This window comes from Bos grunniens, chromosome 9, assembly GCF_055505025.1.
Source record: "Bos grunniens cultivar Pamir isolate PY7600 chromosome 9, Bosgru_T2T1.0, whole genome shotgun sequence".
NCBI lineage: Eukaryota > Metazoa > Chordata > Mammalia > Artiodactyla > Bovidae > Bos > Bos grunniens.
Window position 1 is genome coordinate 39,959,300 of NC_141173.1, and position 23,963 is coordinate 39,983,262.

The 23,963-nt window shown below is 35.1% G+C and overlaps 2 protein-coding genes across 19 annotated transcripts in view; one reads left to right on the plus strand and one right to left on the minus strand.

The window, feature by feature from the left end:
- Positions 1 to 23,963, plus strand: part of REV3L (REV3 like, DNA directed polymerase zeta catalytic subunit) — a 177,994-nt gene that overhangs the window by 113,461 nt on the left and 40,570 nt on the right. For 16 of the 17 annotated variants that reach the window (XM_086317268.1, XM_086317275.1, XM_086317267.1 and 13 more), the window contains 6 exons: positions 175 to 254; positions 1,571 to 1,696; positions 5,534 to 5,726; positions 7,584 to 7,695; positions 14,007 to 14,122; positions 16,882 to 17,000. In XM_086317268.1, the coding sequence (XP_086173394.1) occupies positions 175 to 254; positions 1,571 to 1,696; positions 5,534 to 5,726; positions 7,584 to 7,695; positions 14,007 to 14,122; positions 16,882 to 17,000 (746 nt within the window). Of the gene's footprint in view, positions 1 to 174; positions 255 to 479; positions 579 to 1,570; positions 1,697 to 5,533; positions 5,727 to 7,583; positions 7,696 to 14,006; positions 14,123 to 16,881; positions 17,001 to 23,963 lie in introns of those variants that run through there. The other variant, XR_015132838.1, reaches the window with a different exon arrangement.
- Positions 20,186 to 23,963, minus strand: part of SLC60A2 (solute carrier family 60 member 2) — a 96,354-nt gene continuing 92,576 nt past the window's right edge. The window contains exon 5 of one of the 2 annotated variants that reach the window (XR_015132839.1): positions 20,186 to 20,822. The gene's annotated coding sequence lies outside the window, so the exon portion shown is untranslated. The remainder of the gene's footprint in view (positions 20,823 to 23,963) is intronic. The other variant, XM_086317286.1, reaches the window with a different exon arrangement.

Below are 23,963 nucleotides of genomic sequence, written 5' to 3' on the forward strand. Positions count from 1 at the left end.
AATCACAGGTTGGAATCAGTTTCATTTTTAAATTGTGAAATCTTTGTGAAGAATTTATAAGACAATACTCATGAATGGTACCTAAGAGTTGGAACAACAAAAATTAAAAAAAAACAAAAACACTGAAGCAGGCAATTTTGATTTGTATGTTAAATATAAAATTTGTTTCTACAGAACCAAAAACCCAGAAATTGAGTCATAAGAAAGGAAGTAATACTGACGCTCTTAGAAGAGTACTCTTAACACAAGCAAAGGTAACTATGCTAAACATATTTAAAGATCAGTGGAAGATCCATTCTTATTCTTGGATTTCAGTTAGATAATTGATAACTTTGTGTCTCAATTTTTTAATAATTTTATTATATTTTTGCATCATTTATTTACATGTCTTTGAGACAACAAGAAATTGCCTAATTAAAAAAATTTTTTTTTGTTGTTGGGATCTAAAAGATTCTTATATGTAAATACAAATATTACAGAGAAAGTGAATATGATAGCCAAAATGTGGATTATGAGGATACAAATACATTAACTGATTACTGGCAAAATCAGAACAATCCAATGACAGCAGAGCTCAAGTAAGTGATTTTTGATCCCACCAAAAGTATATCCTTTTTCTTGGTTTATTTTTTCTCAAATATAGCATTATTGATTTTTCAGTTCATTTTGCTAAATATCAAAGGAAAGCAACATTATTAATTACCAAAACTCTGAAAAATCATAAATGTCTTTATTCAAATACTAAAAATTGTTGTAATACTTAACTGGAAATACATGGTTATGTGAAAAAAAGTATGCATTAGACATGTATCCTTAGAAATATATGATAGAGATCACTTCTGTATTGGCCACTTCTCATAAATATCATTAACTACATAAAATATATTTTAGTATTTCTATTTTGAGATTACAAATGCTTTTTAAAACTATCATTTTTAAATCAGTATTGAATTAAAAGTCATATATATTAAAAACAAGTATGAGTGCTCTATGAACATAAATCAACACTTTCAGGAAAATGATTAATGGATTTGGAAATCAGAATATATATTTTTTTATTTAAAAAAAATAGATTCCATTCTTTCTAACCCCTTGAAAATAATACTTTAGTTTATCTTTCAGATACATGTTGTATTAGGGTAAAATACAAACCCACAGTTTTAAATCTTTTATACATTTTTAGCCAGACTACTTGCAAATATATTGCTTGCTTGCTTGCTTGTCATATTTCCAAGAAAGGTCAAGATAAATGTCCATGTGGTACAAATGTCAACTCTCTACAAAGCTATTATTTTCTGTATTTGGGGTTTGTAAACTCAAGAATCAATATATGGTTGACTTACAGATTATATCAGATATTTCTACACATACCCAGTTCTGGTATCTTGAGTTACTAGCCTGAAAAAATGCAAATAAAATACTTAAGTTTCTTCTTTTGCTTAAGGAGATGGTACTAGTTTATCATGTATTACTAAATGCATAAAGTTATCTAAGCAGAAATAAGTAATCAAAAGAAAGGAAATGATTGCTCATTATTTTTTTCTGGCTCTGTGTGTTTTTTTTTTAATAGAATCAATTTGCAGCAGTAAATACCCCAAAGAAAGAAACTTCTCAGATTGATGGACCATCCTTAAACAATACTTATGGTTTCAAAGTCAGCATACAAAACTTAGAGGAGGCGAAAGCTTTACACGAGGTAAAACTGCAACAGTAAGGACACATACACATTTCAACTCTTACGTTTTATTCTGTGGTACAAGTACAGAAATTTTTTACAGAGAGAGGACTACACTGAATTCTATACCTATTCATCTTTATCTTGTTCTTATTATCCTTACTATTTTATGTATTTGTATGAAACAGAGAAACTTTTAAAGTAGTCATCAGTTATTGAGACTGCTTTGTGGTTTCACAATTTTCTCAAACCTTATACCTGAAATTTTTAAAAAGAAGCTAAAATTTAGAAAACATTTCTCAGCTATTTGAAACTCTGTATATTACTCTGGGATTGTTATATTACCATGTTATATCACATCCCTACCTACTTGTATTGTCTGTTTGGTTGACTTAGTGAATTATTGTTTGTACAGTTCATTTGTTCATGTAATCTTTATAACCTAGTTATCTTCACAGCACAAACCATATGCAAAGACTAGGAAGCTATCTTGAAAAAAATGTACATTCTTACTGGAGAATATGTATGAATGGTTCACTGTAAATTTATCTGTATTCACTGTTAATTTATCTGTGTTTACTGTAAATATTTCTGTAAAGAAGACACAACTCAGAACAATGTCTGATTGGCCCATAGGTGAAATTAGAATATATTTTCATTGTTTATTTGTGTGCCGTCAGAATGGTAGCTACTAACATCATGTTTATTGAGAATTTTAAGTTCGGCTTACATATCTAGGAATGAAATTTTAATTTCATTTAATTTTAAGTAATTTATTTCCATTACAACGTTTGCAGCCTCACTGAGATGTGCCATAAATGTAAAATGCATACTGATTTCAAAGACTTAAGAGGAAAAAAGAATATGAAATACCTTATTAGTAATTTTTTATATTGATTACATGTTGAATGGGTAGTTTTGATATATTGATTATGTGAAAATATTTTAAATTAATTTAACCTATTTTTTAATGTGAGTACTGGAAAATTTTAAATTATGAATGTGATTTTCATATTTCTTTGGGTCAGTACTGGTTTATACAGTTGTTTTATGTCTTTGCCCTTATAGCTAAGAATATGATTTTTTTGGTTGGGTTTTTGGTCTCCAATAGGTTCTATCTTCTGAGGATTAGATGAGTTGACTAAGAAAAATTTAAATATTGTCCTCATTTTTACCCTAACTTTGATCTAAGATTTTTACTTTTTTAGAATTAGATCAGAACATAGTCTACCTAATAGTTTATTTGCACATTTCTTCATTCAGCAGCATTCATTTAGTTCCTGTTTTATATCTGATTCTATACTATCCCCTGAAGCTCAGATAAATTAAGTAACAAGCTCAGGAATGTTTATCTTATCAAGTACACACCCAAAATTCAAAAGTTAAAGAAAATACTTTGTAAAAAATATTTATTAAAGCAAATGTGATAGACCTTTACAAAAAGACATGTTGCGTTTGATTTTTTTCTGTTATTATCTGAAAAACGTATTTTCCTTCTTATACTGTTGTTTTATTCTATGTAACCCTATTTTAGAATCTTGGGCCTTCTTGAAGTTAAAATCTCTCTGAAGGTCTGGCAAGTTGCTCGTAGCTTCCTCACATGCTTTTTGTGTCTCAAGACACAGTCCAAATAGCCACCTGGTGGTCAGATAGGGAATGCACCAAAATAAAACTACTGTACTCCATTCCCTTTACTAGGAAATTGTGCTCCAAGCATTTTTCCTCTTTTCCATTACCCTGGGCTAATCTCTCTTTCTCTCTTCTACATATAAAGTACTCAGTGCAGAAAAAGAGGTTTGTATTCCCTTTTCTTACCCCCTTCTTTACTGATTACACTCGGTAAATCTCTCTCCATCTCTTCATTCCATATGTTGGCTTAAAAAAAGTACCCCTAAGAACTATAATGCATTTTATATTGAGGAGTGAAAAGGCAAAATTGGAGTGTGAAATTTGGCCTAGTGTATAACTAAATCAACCTCCAGAACTCTTTTGGCCCGAAATTGTCTTCAGTCTTCTCCATAGTTTTTCCACATGTTCCTTCTTTTCTAATTAAACTGATTTTTTGTTTTGTTTAGGTTTAGGGAGACGGTTTCCATTTCACAATTTTTGGAGATTTGTTTTATTCCATATGCCTTATACATGCATAATTAATGTTCTTTATATTTTAAAAAGTACTTAATAACAAATTTACTGATGAATGCATGCACTATTACATGTACATGGTAAAAAACTTCAAGACAAAAATATTTACATTGAAAGTAAGCTTCTCTCCCATATGAATTCCCTTCCCCCAAAACAGTAAACAGTTTTGTGTTTTTTGTCTCTTTGCAGACATTTTCTATGCATGTGCTTAACATTTTTTATATATGTGGAAGCATATTACACTCATTTATTCCATTTATCACTGTATTATGGTGATCTTTCCATATTAGGACATATAGATCTGGTTCATTCTTTTCAAAATGTTAAAGGTTACAGAGTATTCATTCTGTGTAGCATTTATGTATGCCACCTAATTTATTGGCAGTAACCAGTTCCAAACTGATAGAGATTTAGGTTTTTAGTCGTTTATAATTTATAAAAACTGAAAATAGTATCATCTTAGTAAACATCTTTGTGCATTTTGTGCATATATTTTGGCCACATAGTATATCTACTGGATACATTCTCAGGAGTAGGAATGCTAGATTGAAGGACATGTCTTGTTTTTAATTGAAATAGTTGATTTACAATATTATATGTTTCAGGTATATAGTGATTCAATACTTTTATAGATGGTACTCCATTTAAAATTATTATAAAATAATCGCTGTATTTCCTTGTGCTGTATAATATATCCTTGTTGCTTATTTATTTTATACAAAATATTTTGTATCTCTTAATCCTCTATCCCATCGTGACCTTCCCGCCTTCTCTTCCCAGTGGTAACCACTAATTTGTTCTGTCCTTATAAAATTTTGATTGATATTATTTAGTTGTCCTCCAGAGATACCTACTAAATTCTACTCCCATCGCTAAGGAGAATTTCTGCATTTACATTTCAACAGATGGCATGCACGATAAATACAAAATATAGATCCTTTATTAAATTAAGGTGACCTGAATAATTGCAGTATTGTAACAGTACTCTCCTATTTTCCACTGCCAGATATCTGTATATCACTGGTACAGTAATGGCTATAATTCCAGCTGTAATCATGAATCCAATCTATATCTTTTTTCCTTATCCAGAGTTTATTCTTATTTAACTCTGTCTTAGAGAAGTAAGTAAGGATTACTGTTAAGTGTTTTTATTGGCATAGGAAGTTAAGTGTAAAAAGCAAAAGTATTACATTTTTTGGATTACATGTCAAAGAGAAAATGTACATGGTCAAAAAACTGGCTGTTGTATTTGACATCTTAGAATTCTTATGATTTTTGTTTTCAGGAAAAACTATTTTAAAAATTGTCTATTATATATGAAAGTCTAAGTAACTCTCAGAGAATTAACAAGTAGGAGTTTCAAACTAAAAAGTAGAACTCTTTTGAATTTAAAGTACAGGTAGAACAATAGTTAACTGAATGGAAAGTAAAAAGTAATAGACTTTGCTTTGAATGTACCTTTTGGCCTAGTCATTCTTTCTCAAATAGAAATTGAGAGGCACTGCATGTACTCTAGAGAGAGTTTTTAAAAGAAAAACATGAATTGATTTAATCTGATCTTACAACTAAAAACCTAGTTTTAATTTGTGAATGTGTCCTATATAGCATTTTTCTGTAATTTTACACATGTATTTCCTCAGAGCCTTAGTGAAACATACTACTTTCAGTTTGTCTCAAAAAAATGCTTAAAACCATGGTATTTATTTCCTTTTATAGATACAAAATCTTACCCTAATCAGTGTGGAATTACATGCTCGAACTAGACGAGACTTAGAACCAGATCCTGAATTTGACCCAATCTGTGCTCTGTTCTACTGCATCTCATCTGACACTCCACTACCGGATACAGACAAAACAGAACTCACAGGTGTAATAGTGATTGATAAAGACAAGACAGTGTCTAGTCAAGGTATTGATCATTTTTATTAATTTTATACCTACATACCCTAGGAAGTATGTAGGCTTCCCTGGTGTCTCAGACGGTAAAGCATCTGCCTGCAGTGCAGGAGGTCTGGGTTTGATCCCTGGATTGGGAAGATCCCCTGGAGAAGGAAATGCCTAGGCACTCTGGTATTCTTGCCTGGAGAATTCCGTGGACCAGGGAGCCTGGCAGACTACAGTCCAGGGGGTCCCAAAAAGTTGGATACGACTGAGGGACTAACACTTTCACTTTCACACGAGGAAGAACCTTGTGTTGGGGCAGTTTCTTTGCTCAGGGTCTAAACCAAACAAGCATAAAGAACTCCTCTCTACCTCATGGTTAGGAACTTCCTCAAATAGTACTATTTTGTTGATTATGCATCTGTGAGTTTCCTACCATGCACATCTTACAGTCTGTTATTGTGTCAGATTAAAATAACTAATTCCCTGGTGTTAAACAGAACTTTAAATACTAGGATACATTCACCTTGGCTTTGATGTATATTGTTTTAGCTATTGCTGTATTCAGTTTGCCACTGTTATATTAGGATGCGTGCACCTATGTTCATGAAGAATTCTGGCATTTAATTTTCATTTCTTATATTGTGCTCATAAAACTTTGGTAATAAAGTTTTGCTAGCCTTAAAAAAAGAACTTCTCTCTAAATGTTTGCTGAGGTGGGAATAGGAGGTGTTGTATATAATTTGGTCTTAGATTCATTATTCTTGAATTACTGTTAGAAGTTAGAAGCAGTACAATATAAACAGCTTAATAAAATTTCCAATTAGCATATCTAATTTGATCTAAATATTATATAAAATACTAATTGTTACTGTTGAATTCAAATGATATTATATCTATACGTTGGGTAGACAGTCCTCCTTATATATACATGCTGGTATTTTGTTGCTAATACAGAGTTTTTCTTTGCTTTAAGAAGTTAAGTTATGGACTTTCCTGGTGGTCCAGTGATTAAGACTCCACCCTTCCAGTGCAGGGAGTACAGGTTCCAATCCCTGGTCAAGGAACTAAGATCCCACATGCCATGCAGTGTGGCCAAAAATTTTTTTTTTTAAATTTTTAACTTACTACTGTAAGTTAATGGCTTGCAAACTACTTAAAGTATATTCCAATTTTGTTGATATTTCTCTATAAATACATTAAGTTCAGAGGTTTTTCATATAGGATACCACATAAGGCATTTTATAAAATACCAAGTGTTCTTTGGCAGTTTTAAATAGTAATATCTGAATTCAGTCAATTGAGGAGGAAGGTTTAACGGAACAAAACTGTTCAGGAATTTGCAGTTTAATCAATGATGTGCTTGAGCTGGCTTGTACCAGCTCATGAGCCAGTTGCTAAATTTTCATGAATTTTTTGAAGTAGTTGATGTCACATTGGTAATTTGAATTTAGCCATGGTCAGAATTTCTCATGTCTTAGAAATAGGCAAGCAGTACAAATCAGGGCTCCCCCTAACGCCCCCTCCATGGAGAGGTGCTTGTCAACGTTTTCCAGCATACCACTAATTAAAATATTTTCTACTAAGCAAAGCTCTTCCTATAAAAAGAGATAAAGTAATAAAATTTCTTTTTGGGTGACATGTTATCTAGGGAATTTTGTGAATATAGACTTTTAGTAAAATAGCTGAAAACATAAAATTTGAATTTTCAGTTGCAAATTGTGCTAGAAAGAAAACCTTTAAGAAAATTTTCAGGAAACAATTATGTGTTTACTTTGGGGAAGCTGTCTTATTTTAAAATATTCTAGTTGTATAATTTTACTCAAAAGTAAGATAATATTACTTAACACAATTATATATAATAAACATTTTGTTTATTTCTTAGATATCAGATATCAGACCCCATTACTTATTAGATCTGGAATCACAGGACTACAAGTTACCTATGCTGCTGATGAGAAGACACTTTTTCAAGAAATTGCAAATATAATAAAGAGGTATTGTTTTTATTTTATGATTTTTCCAGTCCTTTTGTGCTATTGCTGAGTAATGTAGGTGAAGGTAAAAAAGAGAAAGTGAGTCACTTCCTGTGGCCCTTGAAAGAAAAGTTATTCTAGAAAGGATTTTGCTCTCATCTCCAATCACCATCATCATTTCCATCAGATTAGGGATAAAAAAAAGAATATTCTATTCTCAAGACTGAGGGGCCAGTGAAAGACAAATACTAGCTTAGCTTCTAGCTTTTTCCAGTTAGATTTTAGCATTTTTCTGTGGTGATGAAATAATAACTATAAAGTTAAATTGTATCATTGATTAAATAGGGTTCTACTCTAGGAACCACCATTTCAATACCTTTTTACTTTTTTTTTTTTTTTTAAGAAAATGTTTTCTGAGTTCTAAACAAATCTGTATTTCCAAAATTTTGGATTATAATCTGTTCATAAATCTAGGACTATCTGGTACATACCCTTTTGTGTACATAATTTCTTAAAAATCTCTTTTGACCATTTGATGTTGGCTTTGATGCTTGATAGTAGAATCTTGTCAAAATGTATGAAAACAATGTTTTACCAAAGCTGTTTTAATTTAAAAATAAAACAATTAAGTGAATCTCTTTTGCATGTTCTCAAGAGTATAACTCTTCGTAGCGATGTGTTTCACTTTTCTAGAAACTTAAAACTTCTGCCTGTTGCTAGGTTTAGGTTTTTAAATGCCTAAAAGCAGGCTGGAAAATAACTCTTTGGATTCTGATGTATGGATAAAAGCTGTCCTTGAGCATGTTGTTAAACCCAACCCTTTCTGTTTTGCTTTGGAAAACTTTTTCCTGTAAAAGTGAGATGATATACTGTATTAAAGATCAGTGATGATATTTTACTGACTCAACATCTGATTGAATCCCAAATGGGTTAACACAATCTATTTTGAAAATTAGAACCTAGAAGGGTATGATGAGGTGGGAGGGAGGTTCAAGAGATATGGGACATATGTATACTACTACTACTAAGTCACTTCAGTCATGTCTGACTCTGTGCAACCCCAGAGACGGCAGCCCACAAGGCTCCCCCGTCCCTGGGACTCTCCAGGCAAGAACACTGGAGTGGGTTGCCATTTCCTTCTCCAATGCATGAAAGTGAAGTCGCTCAGTCATGTCCGACTTGTAGCGACCCCATGGACTGCAGCCTACCAGGCTCCTCCGTCCATGGGATTTTCCAGGCAAGAGTACTGGAGTGGGGTGCCATTGCCTTCTCCGTATGTATACGTATGGCTGATTCATGTTGATGTATGGCAGAAACTAACACAATATTGTAAACCAATTACCCTTCAATTAAAAAGAATCTTTTAAGAAAGAAAATTAGAACACCAGAAAACATTTTCAAAGAAACAAAATTAGATGTCAGAGCATCAGAAAAAGAAAAAATGATATGCTACTCCCCACCACTCTAGGGAGGAAAAAAGAGGAATGTATTTTTACTATTTATAGCACTGGCGACTGGATGGATTCCCATCCACTTGAGTCTTACCATTGTCAGTCCTATCTTTTATCTTCTCACACAGCTTGTCAACATGTCAGGTACTTTCAGAGCTCATACTGCAAGCAGCTTAGGAAAAGGAACATGTAAGAGTTTTAGTCAAATACCATTTTGTGGGCCAATGCATATCTAGTAGTGTCCCTGGGCTTTGTAGACTTGTGTTCTCCTTGTTAGGTATATTTCTAGCAATAGGAGTACCTGCCAACATTGAGAATCTTGTCAGTTATTTGCAAGTGTAGTAACTTTCTTAAATGTCCATAACATGAATTATACCAGTTGTTAAGAAAAGTGCAGTAAAGAAAACAAAATTGACTTCTGGTTCTTACTCTACATCACATGGCTACTAGGAAGAGAAGAATTAAATATTAGCATTTCAATTCTGTAATGTTATTTATGTATTACTCCAAACAACTCCCTTAAAGGTTATTTCCTTCTTAAACCTCATTTGTTGAGTACCTACTTAACACAGGCTTTGCTAAGAGCATAGGCTTGGGAGTCAGCCATCTCTGTCTTTTTGTCTTTGTCTTGAACAAGTTGCTTATCTCTCTAAACTTTAATTTCCTCATCTGTAAAATGGGTAATAGGTATTAGAATTAAGTGTGATAAAGCACATAAAACTCTTAGCCTGGTCAGTACTTAAGTATCAACTCTGTAAAATACAGTGCTAGGTGCTGAATATAAAACTGAATTAAATACAGATGCATAGTCTCAAAGAGGTTTATCGTCTTTATTTTTTCATTTACTTCCTCAGGTGGCAAACATGTAAAGTCATGTAAAGTGCTATTAAACAAGTAAAACCAGATCCACTATATTCTTGTCAAAGACATTTTTTACCTTTCTCTATTTCCTTGAACTATTACTTATACATTTCCCTAGCCTCCCTAACTTAAACAGTTTAAGTTTTGAGCCCTACCTTTTTCTTTTCCCTAGTCCATGCATTAGTCCCTCCTATCCATTTAACCTCAGAATTTGTTTTCAAGATGATTCCTTCTCCTCTCCCGATGCTCGCTGCCACTCCCCAAGTTAGAGCTCTTCCACCTCTCATCTGTACAGGTCTTAGTGTTATCTGCAATATAAATTGTGAAGCAACTTTTTTCTGCCTAAGCAAATAAAATCGTTTTCATGTTTCTGGTGCTCCCTCTCCACAATTTTGTTCTTTACTACTAATTGCATTTACTCAACCTTGTTCTTTCTGTAACTTTCAGAAACCTGGTAGAGTGAATAAAATTTACAAAAATTAAAGAACAAGTTACCAAGATTTTGTTACTGTCACCAAATGTTTTCACAGAAGAAATATGGAATCCTTGGAACTTTGAACTTGAAACAGATAGCTTATCAGCTTTGAGAGTCTTGTAAGACCGAACAACCTCTGGGTCAAAACATATATACATGATAGATCTGAAAATGTTGAAATGACACAGGTTTTCTAAAAGAACCAAATCTTTAATAAATCTATTAAGAGAAGCATTAAGGGTAACTTTTTGTTTTTTTCAGCAGTCATCTCTGAGCAGTAGTAGTTTACAAGAGACACTTGTTAACTGAGAAAAAATTTTCATAGCTATTAAAAAATAAGTGTATTTAATCAATCTATTAACCATTTACCACAACAGAGCAAGTTGCTGATTGGAAAGATAATTCTTACAATAATAAGATGTTACATGAGTCAAAGAAATTCAGATGAAGAAATTGGAAGAACTGTGTAACAGTTATAACAGAAGAGCTCTGTAATAATTTGGCATCCTCTTCATGCTTAGAAATGTATATGATAGGTACTCCAGCAACCTTCCAAAGTCTTCTCTTAAGTTCAGAATGCTTGTCGTTGTTTAGTTGCTAAGTCATGTCTGACTGTTTGCAACCCCATGGACTGCAGCATGCCAGCCTTCTCTGTCCTTCATTGTCTCCCAGAGTTTGCTCAGATTCATGTCCAATGAGTCTGTGATGCAGTCTAACCATCTCATCCTCTGCCATCCCCTTCTCCTATTGCCTTCAGTCTTTCCCAGCATCAGGGTTTTTTCTAGTGAGTTGGCTCTTGACAAAGTATTGGAGCTTCAGCAACAGCCCTTACAGTGAATGTTCAGGGTTGATGTCCTTTAGGATTGATTGGTTTGATCTCCAATGGTATGAAAATGAACGTTCAGAGTTAACTGTGACCAAATTGCAATGCCTGTTCTAAATGAGAAGTATTAAAGCTATCAGCTTCGGGTTCTTTTGTGTGTGTATCCTTCACATCTCCTATCCTTGATGATCTTTAGAGACGCTTGACACTTCTGCCCAAGTTTTTCAAGTTTAGACATTACATAGTTTTACAGGGAGATGCACTCATCATACAGCTAGTTCATCTTTGCTCTGAGAAGACGTTGACATTAATGGAAGAGTTGATGAAGTTGCTATCAACAAAAAGATGTGTTAAGATACTGGATACTATTTTAGAAGACTAATGAGCAGGAATGGTTTTGGGAGACTCTTTTTTTAAGGCTCTAGGACCTTTCTGGACTTCCTTTTAAAGAATCAGTTCAGTTCAGTTGTTCAATTGTGTCCGATTCTTTGCAACCCCATGAATTGCAGCACGCCAGGCCTCTCTGTCCATCACCAGCTCCTGGAGTTCCCTCAAACTCATGTCCATCGAGTCGGTAATGCCGTCCAGCCATCTCATCCTCTGTCGTCCCCTTCTCCTCCTGCCCCCAATCCCTCCCAGCATCAGAGTCTTTTCCAATGAGTTAACTCTTCGCATGAGGTAGCCAAAGTGTTGGAGTTTCAGTTTTAGCATCAGTCAGTCTACACTTAACCTCTGATCTCTGAGCCTAAGTCTTAGCCACATTGTTGCATAAGCCTTTGCTTTCTTTAGCTTCTCCACACTTATGTTGTAATCCTGCTCTTTGTTCCAGAATTACCAGCCACATTGCACTTTCTACCAAGAAAACACTTTTATAGGTTGGGGAAAAGGTCCATTTGGCTGTTGTATTAGATTAACAAGTTTTATTAAGTTAAGTGGTTTTCTTAGAAATTTCTTGTCCTTTTTATATAGAGGAAAGCATATATGTTATCTTTTTCTCCTAATAAGTTTGAAGGCTACTTTGTAAGTCTGTAGTGTAATAATGGATCAAAAGCAGATCACCAGATATTGAAATTTACATTAGGGAATGTATTTTATAGGGCCCTTAATGAATAGGAAAAATGAAAAGAATATTATTGCAGAGGTTCAAACCTAGTTCTTTTGACATCAGCCACTAAATCCTTCAGGATTAAAAATAAGGACATATATGTGATACTCTTATTTTTGTTGTCAAAGTACAAACTAAGGTAATTAAATACCCTTTTAAAGAAAATGGCTGTGGAAGAATGACAGAATATTAGAAAATGGTTCAAGTGTTAAGTGATATAATCTGGCAGGTTGGTCATTCCATAATTCAGAATGACTTTGAAGGCAGTTATGTGAAACCCAACTTTACAAATTTTTGTGATCTTTTACTCTGCTTTTTGGCTTTTATAAATACTAATACAACAATCAGGGGCTTCCCTGATAGCTCAGCTGGTAAAGAATCTGCCTGCAATGCAGGAGACCCCAGTTTGATACCTGTGTTGGAAAGTTCCCCTGGAGAAGGGATATGCTGCCCACTCCAGTATTCTTGGGCTTCGCTGGTGGCTCAGACAATAAAGAATCCGCCTGCAATTCAGGAGACCTGGGTCCAATCCCTGGGTTGGGAAGATCCCCTGGAGGATGGCATGACAACCCACTTCAGTATTCTTGCCTGGAGAATCCCCATGGACAGAGGAGCCTAGCGGGCTACAGTCCATGGGGTTGCGAAGAGTCAGACATGACTGAATGACTAAGCACAGCACAGTACAACAATCAAAGTAATTTAGGAACTCTGATCTGATAGCAGCATTGCAGTATTTGTTGCTCAGAAGTTTTTGTTCTCCACTTAAGACTATAGTCAGTTCTTGTCTTGCCCACACAGGTTTCCTATGAAAGTAAATCTTCATGCTATTTTCTTGTGTTCTATAATCGAACTTTTTTTTATGGTGGTCATGTGAAAGTCCTCAGAAGTACAAAACGGCTCCTTCTGAGTTAGATGCAGATTGTCAGTTTACCAGTGCAACCGTGTGACCACAGCGAGCACATTTTTTGCCTAGTTTTTGCTGTTTAGCTTCCCCACATTAATCTTATCCCTATTAATATTTCATTCTCCCATTAAACTAAGTCACCTTTCTCTTAAGTTTAGAGGCAAACTTGTCATTGTTGAGGCCTTTCTTTATGTGAGGACAAAGTCTTTACTAAAATTGGAGGGAAAGGAAGAAGTTTCCATTTCTTTCTCAGTATTACAACTGTTTAAGGACAGTAGAGCATAGAGGGGTAGAAAGTGACAACAGAATGACCTGGGAGATCATTTTCAAAATAGTATCCACACATGCCCTCATACTTCACCCCACCCCTGCCCACATTATATCTCAATTTTACCCTCATTCATGCATTTAACTGGTAATGCTTGCCTCCCACCCCAATTTTTACCAGCCTCTTTCTCAAGTCATATCAAGTAAACACCTAATCTAAGTAGAAACTACTTTTGCTTTACAAAAGTAGCTTCAAACTTAGAACTCTAAATGCCCCATTCCTTCCTATATAGAAATTCTATAGGTAAACACTATATCACCCTTTCCCTGAGAAATATAATATTTCCTGAGAAATATAATAAAAAATAGATTTTTAATTTTGTAGTTTGTTTAATGAAGAAGCTGTCCTTCTGGTTAAAGGTTTAATTTTCTCATTTCTTCTTCAGGTATGATCCTGATATTCTTATAGGATATGAGATTCAGATGCATTCCTGGGGTTACCTCTTACAGAGGGCGGCTGCACTCAGTGTTGACTTATGCCAGATGATCTCTCGGGTGCCAGGTAGGACACTGTGAATGTTTGTTTGTTCAGCTACAGAGCAAATTATGGACAAATAAAGACAAGAGTATTGTTCTAGCCTAATTTTTAATACTAAATTGTGTAAGTTCTAGATACTATCATAACTCCACTATATAAAAATTTAAAAATCAAGAGAAGTGAAAGAAAAATACTGTAATCACTGCTATAGATACCGTTAGTATACCTGTTGTTTATTTTCCTTTCAGTCATTTTTCATATACATACGTAGGTCTTTTGGGCTTCCCTACTGGCTCAGTGATAAAGAATCTGCGTGCCAGTGCAGGCAACATGGGTTTGATTCCTGGGTTAGGAAGATCTCCTGGAGAAGGAAATGGCACCTTGCTCCGGTATTCTTTTCCTGGGAAATCCCATGGACAGGGAAGCCTGGCGGGTACAGTTCATGGGGTCACGAAAGAGTGGGACACAACTAGTGACTAAAAAACAAACAAAAGAATACAGATCTTTATTTTTTATGTAACTTTAATCATACATATATCCCATTTTTACATTATTTTAACAAAAGTATTTTTCTGCTTTATGAGATAGTCTTTATAATCATTATGAAGTACAAAACATTTCTTTGACTTGGCATACCATAATTTTATTTGTCTGTTTCTATGTTTTATCTATTTGGTGAGGAAGGAGGAGATGGTAGAGAAATACTAACTTGTTTTTTTAGGGGGGGGTATCAGGCTAAAAAATTACATGAATTTTGAAGTCTGTTTCTCAAAAGTGTTATTCTAATTGAAGAGGGAGACAATAATAACATTCATACCAAAATTCGTTTTTTTAAAGCATTTTTAAAATTATGTTTTCTTTATAGTTACCAAATTTTTAATAACTTTGTTTTAAAGGCCCCCTCCCCCCCCAACACACACACAAGTCTGACTAGGACAAAGTAGCATATAGTTCCAGAGGCTTAAAGGTCAAATAGAAGATTAGTAAAACCAATCAAGATGCCTCCTGAAAGGGGTTATGAAGTCAACAAAATATCCAAAGTGTTGGTAAACGGAAAGAGAAGGGTTGAAGCCAGAAGATTCAAGGACAGCAAATATTTTGAGCTTTGCAAAATCTTAGGATAAAAAGATAGCTGCTTTTAGCTTTTCATGGAATTAATTTTTTGTAGCTTCTGTGTCCCTTGAGTGAGGAATAGTGATACATTTCAGTTTTTACATCATTTCATTGGGGATAGGGTTCTGAACATTGAGAATAGGTAGCATGAGTGTTCAGTGCACTTACTAGTTGATTAATTTGTAACAAGGTATATGACTTCAGAATAATGAATGAAACTTCCTGTCCTTTTAGAACATTCCTGAAACCATTTATGAGGTGGCATGAAACGGTAGAAAGGGCATGATTTAAGGAAGCGTAGTAAAGAGCACTAGTGGTAAACAGTTCATTCTGCAGAAAGATGACCTGGGTTCGAGCCCTGGCCAACAGGATTTGGATGTCCAACAGGATAGATTACTTAACCTATCGATACTTCAGTTTGTTCATCTGTAAAATGGGGATGTAATGGAACTTATCTCATAGGGTGATTGTAAAATACTGAGAACAGAGCCTGAGAATGTAATAAACATTATGTAGGTGTTAAGCTGAAACCTTTTTTTAAATTGATTTATAATATAGTGTTAGTTTCATGCAGTAGAGCACAGGAAATTGTACCCATTATCTTGTAATAAACTATAATGGAATATAATCTGCAAACATGCTAAATCACTATGCTATACACTTGAACAAATCTTTTAAGCATTATGTCTCTAAAATAAAGAAGAGTGGTAGGTGTGTCTACATTGTCTTTATAATCAACTAACCCAGGTTTAGAATACTAGTTTTTGTTACTACATGACCTGGGGCAAGATAAAACATTTCTGAGTAGAAAGTACAATTTTTATTTTGCACTATAGTACAAACATAATAAAGTAGCTGTATTAAAATAAAGTTCTTGGACTCAACAGACATTCAAATACCATTGTTTAGTTCAGTCGTATCTGACTCTCTGCGACCCCATGGACTTGCAGCACTCCAGGCTTCCTTGTCCTTCACTATCTCCTGGAGTTTGCTCAAACTGATGTCATTGAGTTGATGAATATACTTGTTATTCCAGAGCCTCTAATCAACAACATTCATTTATACCCAGTGTTATATACTAGAAACACATTTTGATTTCTATTCTAGATATAATTATCACTTAGAAAAACTAAACTCAGAAGTCTATATGCTATAAGAGGTACTCTTCAACTAGTTCTTTATATATAGTTAATAGAATTTCATCCTCAATACGAACATCATTAATTAACGTCAACAAATTTTCAGAGAATTGTTTAGGTTAAAAATTCTACCATTTTTTTTTTTGCAAGAGATGACAAGTTTCATAATAAATGTTTTTCATCCAAACACCAAAGAATGATGTGATATTAGGTATTCATAAAAATAGCACGTAATTATCATATTTAAAGAGAAAAGGATTTATTTTAAAAATACATATGTATATATATGTTTTATTGTTAAAAATATGTACAGTTTTCAGATACATTTATTTCACAAAATTCTTTCATAACTTAGAGGACAGAAAAACCTATCAAAATAATGATTATTCTCTTAAGTCTAATACAGAATAGACTGTGAATTACATTTAATCCTTAATCTTCATCTTCATTTTTATTATTCTCATTTTCTTACGGTTCGCTTGGAAATTTGATTTCTGTGAGTCCTGACGCAGTCTGTATTTATTTCTATAGATGACAAAACCGAGAATAGATTTGCAGCCGAAAGAGATGAGTATGGATCAGATGTAATGAGTGAGATAAATATTGTTGGCCGAATTACACTAAATCTTTGGAGAATCATGAGAAATGAGGTAAGGTACTTTATCTGAAATTTGGTTTGGAAGTAAGAGATTAGATCAGTGTAATGATTTAATCATTATAGAACATTAGTATAGCTTCCTATGTAGTATATGCTTCCTTGTGAATTACTTTTATTATACTTAAGTGTTTCAAAAACAAAAACTACTTTCTAAAATGCAAAGCTATAAAAGTACTTAACTTCATTATTGATGATTTTTACCCTGTTTCTGTCTAAGCACAAATAGCATTGGCTATGTAAGTCTATAGCTGTCATAAAATGTTATCTTGTATGTATGGAATGTTGTATAATTTCGTCACTTTTTGCTCTGAAATCCTTTTTTCACAAGGCCAGATAAATTCAACTTGGCCTTCTTAATTTATTACAGTAAGAAAAATTTAGTGTAGACGTGGGAAAGAACTTTTTGAAATTAGGATATTTAAAACCTAGCTGAATTAGAAAGGGACTTCCCTCGTGGCTCAGTGGTAAAGAATCCATTTGCCAATGCAAGAGACATGGGTTTGATCTCTGGGTCAGGGAAAATCCCCTGGAGAAGGAAATAGCAACCCACTTTAGTATTCTTTCCTGGGAAATCCCATGGGCAGAGGAGCCTATCTGGCTAGTCCATGGGGTCACAAAAGATTTGGACACAACTTAGCAACTCAACAAGAAATACTAGAAAGACAGTACTTGGAAATAGTTAATAGCACATTCCAGTTGGGTCTTTGGAGACCCAGAAAAGGAGTTTTGGTAATATGAAACTATCTTACTAATATGCAATCACACTCACCAAAAATGTAAGAAAAAAGATATGTACAATAAATTGGTCTATTCTCAGATTTTGGACTTAAAATATCAGATAAAATGTTTATATTTTAAAGAGGATTCTGTTCTTCAACTACTTCCTTTTGAAACTACATTCTATTTCTAATGTACACTTATTATTTGTTGTGATCTTTTCAGGCTCTTCTAGGTTTATATAAAAATTTGAATTTCCAGGCATGTTCTCTGCAATTCTTTTGGGACCTATCACACAGTAATTCTTCCAGATAAGGAAATACACTCTTAATATCAAATTTAGGTATTCTTGTTTTTAAAAATAATTTTATTTATTCATTCATTTATTTATGGCTGTGCTGGGTCTTTGCTGCTCGAGCTTTTCTCTAGTTGCTGTGAGTGAGGGCTACTCTCTAGGTGAGGTGGGAGGGCTTCTCATTATGGTCTCGTTGCAGAGCATGGGCTCTAGGGCACAAAGCCGTCAGTAGCTGTGGTATGTGGGCTCAATAGTTGCGGTTCCCAGGCTCTTAAGCACAGGCTCAGTAGTTGTGGCACGTAGGCTTACTTGCTCTGTAGCATATGGGATCTTCCCGGACCAGGGATGGAACTTGTGTCTCCTGCATTAGCAGGCAGATTTTTTTTTTTTTTTTTTTACCACTGAGCCAGCAGCAAAGCCTTCCCATTTTTATTCTCTCTCTGCCCCATAGACCTGAAGTTATGCTCACATTTTATCTAATTTGAAAATGTACCATATATTTATCTACTTGAGGATAATTTTATCCTGTTGTTTCTTCTTAAAATATTGTCAGTACAATAATCAATGCCCCAGTGATTTCAAAAATACAGTTGACCCTCAAACAACATAGCTTTGAACTAAACAGATCCACTTATTGGCGAATTTTTTTTCCCCAATAAATACATACTGCAGTATTATACAGTCTACAGATTGGTTGAATCTGCAATGCAGATATGCAGACATGAAGAGCTAACTGTAAAGTTATAAACAGGTTTTTCAACTGCATGAGGGTCAGTGCCCCTAACCCCTGTATTGTTCAAGGGTCAACTGCAATTCCTAGTGACACAGCACAGGATATGAAAGGTACAGAGATTATGATGTATTTGTTTCATATATTCTATTATATATTTCAAACTTTAGTCTCTGATATTGCCTGGAATGAACACATAGTGTATAAACACAAAATTAAATCATCGAGTCTTAGTTTTAGGGGTCTTTTCATTCCTGAAGATCCAAAAGGCAGCTCTAACAATTACCAGTTACTAGCTTAAAAAATCCGGAGAAGGCAATGGCACCCCACTCCAGTACTCTTGCTTGGAAAATCCCATGGACCGAGGAGCCTGGTAGGCTGCAATCCATGGGGTCGCTAAGAGTCGGACACGACTGAGCGACTTCACTTTCACTTTTCACCTTCATGCATTGGAGAAGGAAATGGCAACCCACTCCAGTGTTCTTGCCTGGAGAATCCCAGGGACGGGGGAGCCTGGTGGGCTGCTGTCTGTGGGGTCGCACAGAGTCAGACACGACTGAAGTGACTTAGCATAGCATAGCGTAGCTTAAAAAATTACAGTTTAAAGAGTAAGTATTTTTTTCAAAGTTCAGGGCTTTTTTTAGTCCTTACGGAAGATTCAAGGTCAAGGGCTTTCTCTAACTCTAGGCTGAATATGTAACATCTCTGCTCTTTTTTTGTATCTGTGAGGAACAACTGTGAGAAAGTTATGAGTAGGGTAATTTATCCTGGTCTCCCCGAACTTTGCTAGATGAGCCAAATTAGATTATCACTTTTTTCTAACCCAAAGTACTCCTGGCAATTTGGAAATTTCCATGAAATTCTGAGTACACTTGTGGGAAGTATTGTCTTGTATCTCAGGTTGTACAGAACTTTAAGGGTTATGATTTTGGCCCTAAGAATTTCTTTATAATTATTAGAGGCCCTTAGACTATTTTTTATGGATTTAAACAGTTCCAGAAGCTCCTTATTATCTTTATTTCTTTGTGTCTCCCTATGGCACTCAGCTATTTCTAACTCTATTATTGTTTTCTTTAGTCTTTATATTTGTTTTTAATATATTCTTTATTAAAAATAATTTATATTTTCTATTTTAAAAAAAACAGAAGAGTTTGCAAAGTGAAAGTGAAACCCCCTTGTTCTTTCTAGGACACCTCAACAACAGTTGCACCACCCAGATACAATTTACAGCTGAATGGATATCTTTTTTTTAAATGTTACTTTGGATTTAAAATTTATTTTATTTTTTTAATATACTATTAATAGTTTTCACTGTCCTACATAACTTTAACATGGAATTACTGTTATTCCCTCTAGACTCCGAATCCTCAGTAACAAAGTGCCTCTTAATAGTGCTCATGATATACTTGTTGACTGAGTGAATGAAAGAATAAATGACTCTTCCCCCAAAGGATTTTATTTAGAGGACTTCCAGATATCAACTTAATCTAGGCTTTTCAAGAATTTGCAAAGTAGATTGGAAATAGATCAGTTTCAACAAATACTGAACTGATTCAGTTCAACAGCTGTTACAGAACGCCATCTCTAGTGCACAGATCTGGGCAGATCTGTTTTAGATTTAGATCAAGTTAAGTTTTATATCAAATTAAGATTAAGGGTATAGCTGTTTCCTCTATTTTAGCAGGCAAGAAGGCAGACTATCATGGCGGATGTTGTTAGGTGGGTAGATGTGAGGGTGACAATTTGTGTAAGCTCTCATCTTGTTCCTTCAGTTTTCTTTTTTCTAATAATTTTTAAATTTTTATTTATTATTGGCTGTGCTGGGTCTTTGTTGCTGCTTGAGCTTTCCTCTAGTTGCAGCGAGCGGGGGTTACTCTTGATTGTGGCATGCAGGTTTCTCGTGGCGGCGTCTCCTTGCAGAGCACAGGCTCAATAGTTGCAGCGCATGGAATTAGTTGCTCCACGGCATGTGGGTTCTTCTCAGGTCAGGGATCAAACCCATGACCCCTTGCATTGGCAGGCAAATTCTTTACTACTGAGCCACAAGGGAAGCCCCTGCTTCAGTTTTCTCTCTGAAATAAGAAACACTGTTTTTAGCTGAGAGTGAGCAGTATGGAGGGGCTCTCTGGGTTTGAAGAGAGAAGTGTCATCTAGGGGAATTTGAGAATGGTTAATTAAGAAAATATAGAAGCTAGGCTACCCAATTGAGATTTGCATCAGGAAAGTAAAGTGATACCTGCCAACTGTTCAGATTCACAGATTCAAGTACAGAGTAACAGAGGTTTAGATTTCATCACAGCTTGCAGGCAAAGAATTATGTTTTTGCTAAAATTGAATTAATTACAAAGGAATCAAGAGGGGGCAGAGAACCAAATGTTAGTGTGAGGTTAGGATTATGATAATTGACTGTGAAATTGAGCTAGGTTAGGAGCAAAGAGGTCAAGGCACCAAGGGGAGTAAACCAGAAGGAGACAGTGTTAAGAGGATGGATTGCATGAAATTATGGAGAGGATACAATTACTGGTAATCACAGGTCTCAGAGTATGATCGTTGTGTTGGTTAAGGTAATACAGAGGCACTGATGTGATTTTATCTCAGAGACTTGTCTCCTGGTAGTTGTGTAGAAGGGGAGAAGACCAGAGGTAAGGAAACCAGTAAGAACATTATTGTAGTTCCTCAAATGAAAGTTGACAGTGATATCAGGATTCACAAAACAGTTTAGAGAGTATGCAAGAATTGGATGTACAAACAAATGAAGATGTGTCGAGAATGATTATCAGGGTTCTGACATAGATGGTTTAAGATCACGTTTAGATGGGAAACTGAAGATTAAGAATAATGAGCATGAGATATCAGTCATATATCCATGTAAATATACTCAACAGACATTTAAGTAGGAAAGTCCCAATTATGGGGTAGAGTCTGGATGAGAGGTACAGCCTTGGAAGTCACATTAGAGTGTGGATGAGCTCACTGAGAAGTAAATGGAGAGAGCCAGCAGGGTTGATGCAAGCACGTTTTTGTGAATGAAAACATTTTGAGAAACAGAGGAATCAGATGCTAAGGAGGAGTAGTCAGATAAAAAGTTCTCTGGGCACATAGAGCATGTTTGAAATGAGTGTGGGGGTGGGCAGTGATGTGTATGTATACACATATCTCCCATATATATGGTTTTGATAGACCATCTGTCACTGACCCTACAGGCATATAAGAGCCAAATGAGACATAAATGATACATACATTTAGAGGAAAGACAGATCACTGTTGAGTCTTGGTGCAGAGTGAGAAGTGAGTGGGAAGGATGTACAGAGATGTTCCTGCTGTCAAAGAACACTATGGGAGATAGACTTGTCACCAATAACTGGTGTCTAGTAGGGTACAGAGTAAGCAGCTGTAATGAAAGAATACCACCTAGCAATGAAGAACGATGGAATATTGTCGCACTGAACAGCTATTGAATCTCAAAGGTAATTTTGACCAAAAGAAACCAGATAAATAATAGTACATGTTAAATGTTTCCATTTAAAGTATGGAAATATGAAGTTTTAAAATGAACAAGCCTAGACTATAACTTTGGTGAGTACTGAGTGGGAAAGGGCACAAGGCAGCCTTTCAGTGCCCTAGAAATTTCTTCATCTATGTGGTGGTTTAATGGATGTATGCATACATTACAATTCATGGGTTCACTATAAATTTGTGTTCAGTTTAGCTCAGTCGTGTCTGACTCTTTGTGACCCCATGGACTGCAGCACGCTAGGCCTCCCTTTCCATCACCAACTCCCGGAGTTCACCCAGACCCACGTCCATCGAGTCAGTGATGCCATCCAACCATCTCATCCTCTGTCATCCCCTTCTCCTCCCACCTTCAATCTTTCCCAGCATCAGGGTCTTTTCCAGTGAGTCAGCTCTTGGCATCAGGTGGCCAAATTATTGGAGTTTCAGCTTCAGCGTCAGTCCTTCCAGTGAATATTCTGGACTGATTTCCTTTAGGATGGACTGGTTGGATCTCCTTGCTGTCCAAGGGAAGACTCTTGAGAGTCTTCTCCAGTACCACAGTTAAAAAGCATCAATTCTTTGGCGCTCAGCTTTCTTTATAGTCCAACTCTCACATCCATACATGACTACTGGAAAAACCATAGCCTTGACTAGACAGACCTTTGTTGGCAAAGTAATGTCTCTGCTTTTTAATCTGCTGTCTAGGTTGGTCATAACTTTTCTTCCAAGGAGCAAACGTCTTTTAATTTCATGGCTTCAGTCACCATCTGCAATGGTTTTGGAGCCCAAAAAATAAAGTCTGTCACTCTTTCCATTGTTTCCCCATCTGTTTGCCATGAAGTGATGGGACCAGATGCTATGATCTTAGTTTTCTGAATGTTGAGCTTTAAACCAACTTTTTCACTCTCCTCTTTCACTTTCATCAAGAGGCTCTTTAGTTCTTCTTTGCTTTCTGGCTTAAGGGTGGTATCATCTGCATATCTGAGGTTGTTGATATTTCTCCTGGCAATCTTGATTACAGCTTATGCTTCATCCAGCCTGGCATTTCTGTATAAAGTTTATGTCAATCAGAACTTGTAATTGAAGACTTTGGGGAAGTGAGGAACAACTGAGAGAGTAAGGTGGTAGAATAATAGGGCCCAGGCACTTCCTCATTGTCTCCTTCCTCTTTGTCCCTTTCCTCTTTGTTTCCTGGCTCCCCTGCAGTGATTCTCTGATTGCCTCTCCCCATTCTGAAGAATTTGTTTCTGAAGTGACTAACCATTGTATATTGCACATTGACTCTATGAATGGAAAAGTGTAACCATACCTCTCATCAGCCGATTCCTTTATTAGTAAATAAATGGCCAAGGACTACAACACTTTCTTCCTTTATATTAGTTCTGGCTTTGATCTGTTGTACATAATACATTATTCCAATGTTTAACTCACTTAGATTGCCTTGTAAAACAAATAACAAACTCCTAATTCTTACTTTTAGATTCATATGTCAACTTGTGGAGTAAACCACACTAAAGATTAGAAACATTCCAAGTATCTTAATTTTAGACTTCATGTTTTCTTTTCTTTAATTTTACTTATAGCTGGGATTATAGCTGAGCATTTTTACACTTTTGTGACCCTAATAAGACCCAAAGTAGAGTCGGTGCTACAAGGTTATAATATTTTAGCCTTAATCCAATTTATGAAATAAACTATTTTATCTATTTTAATCTATT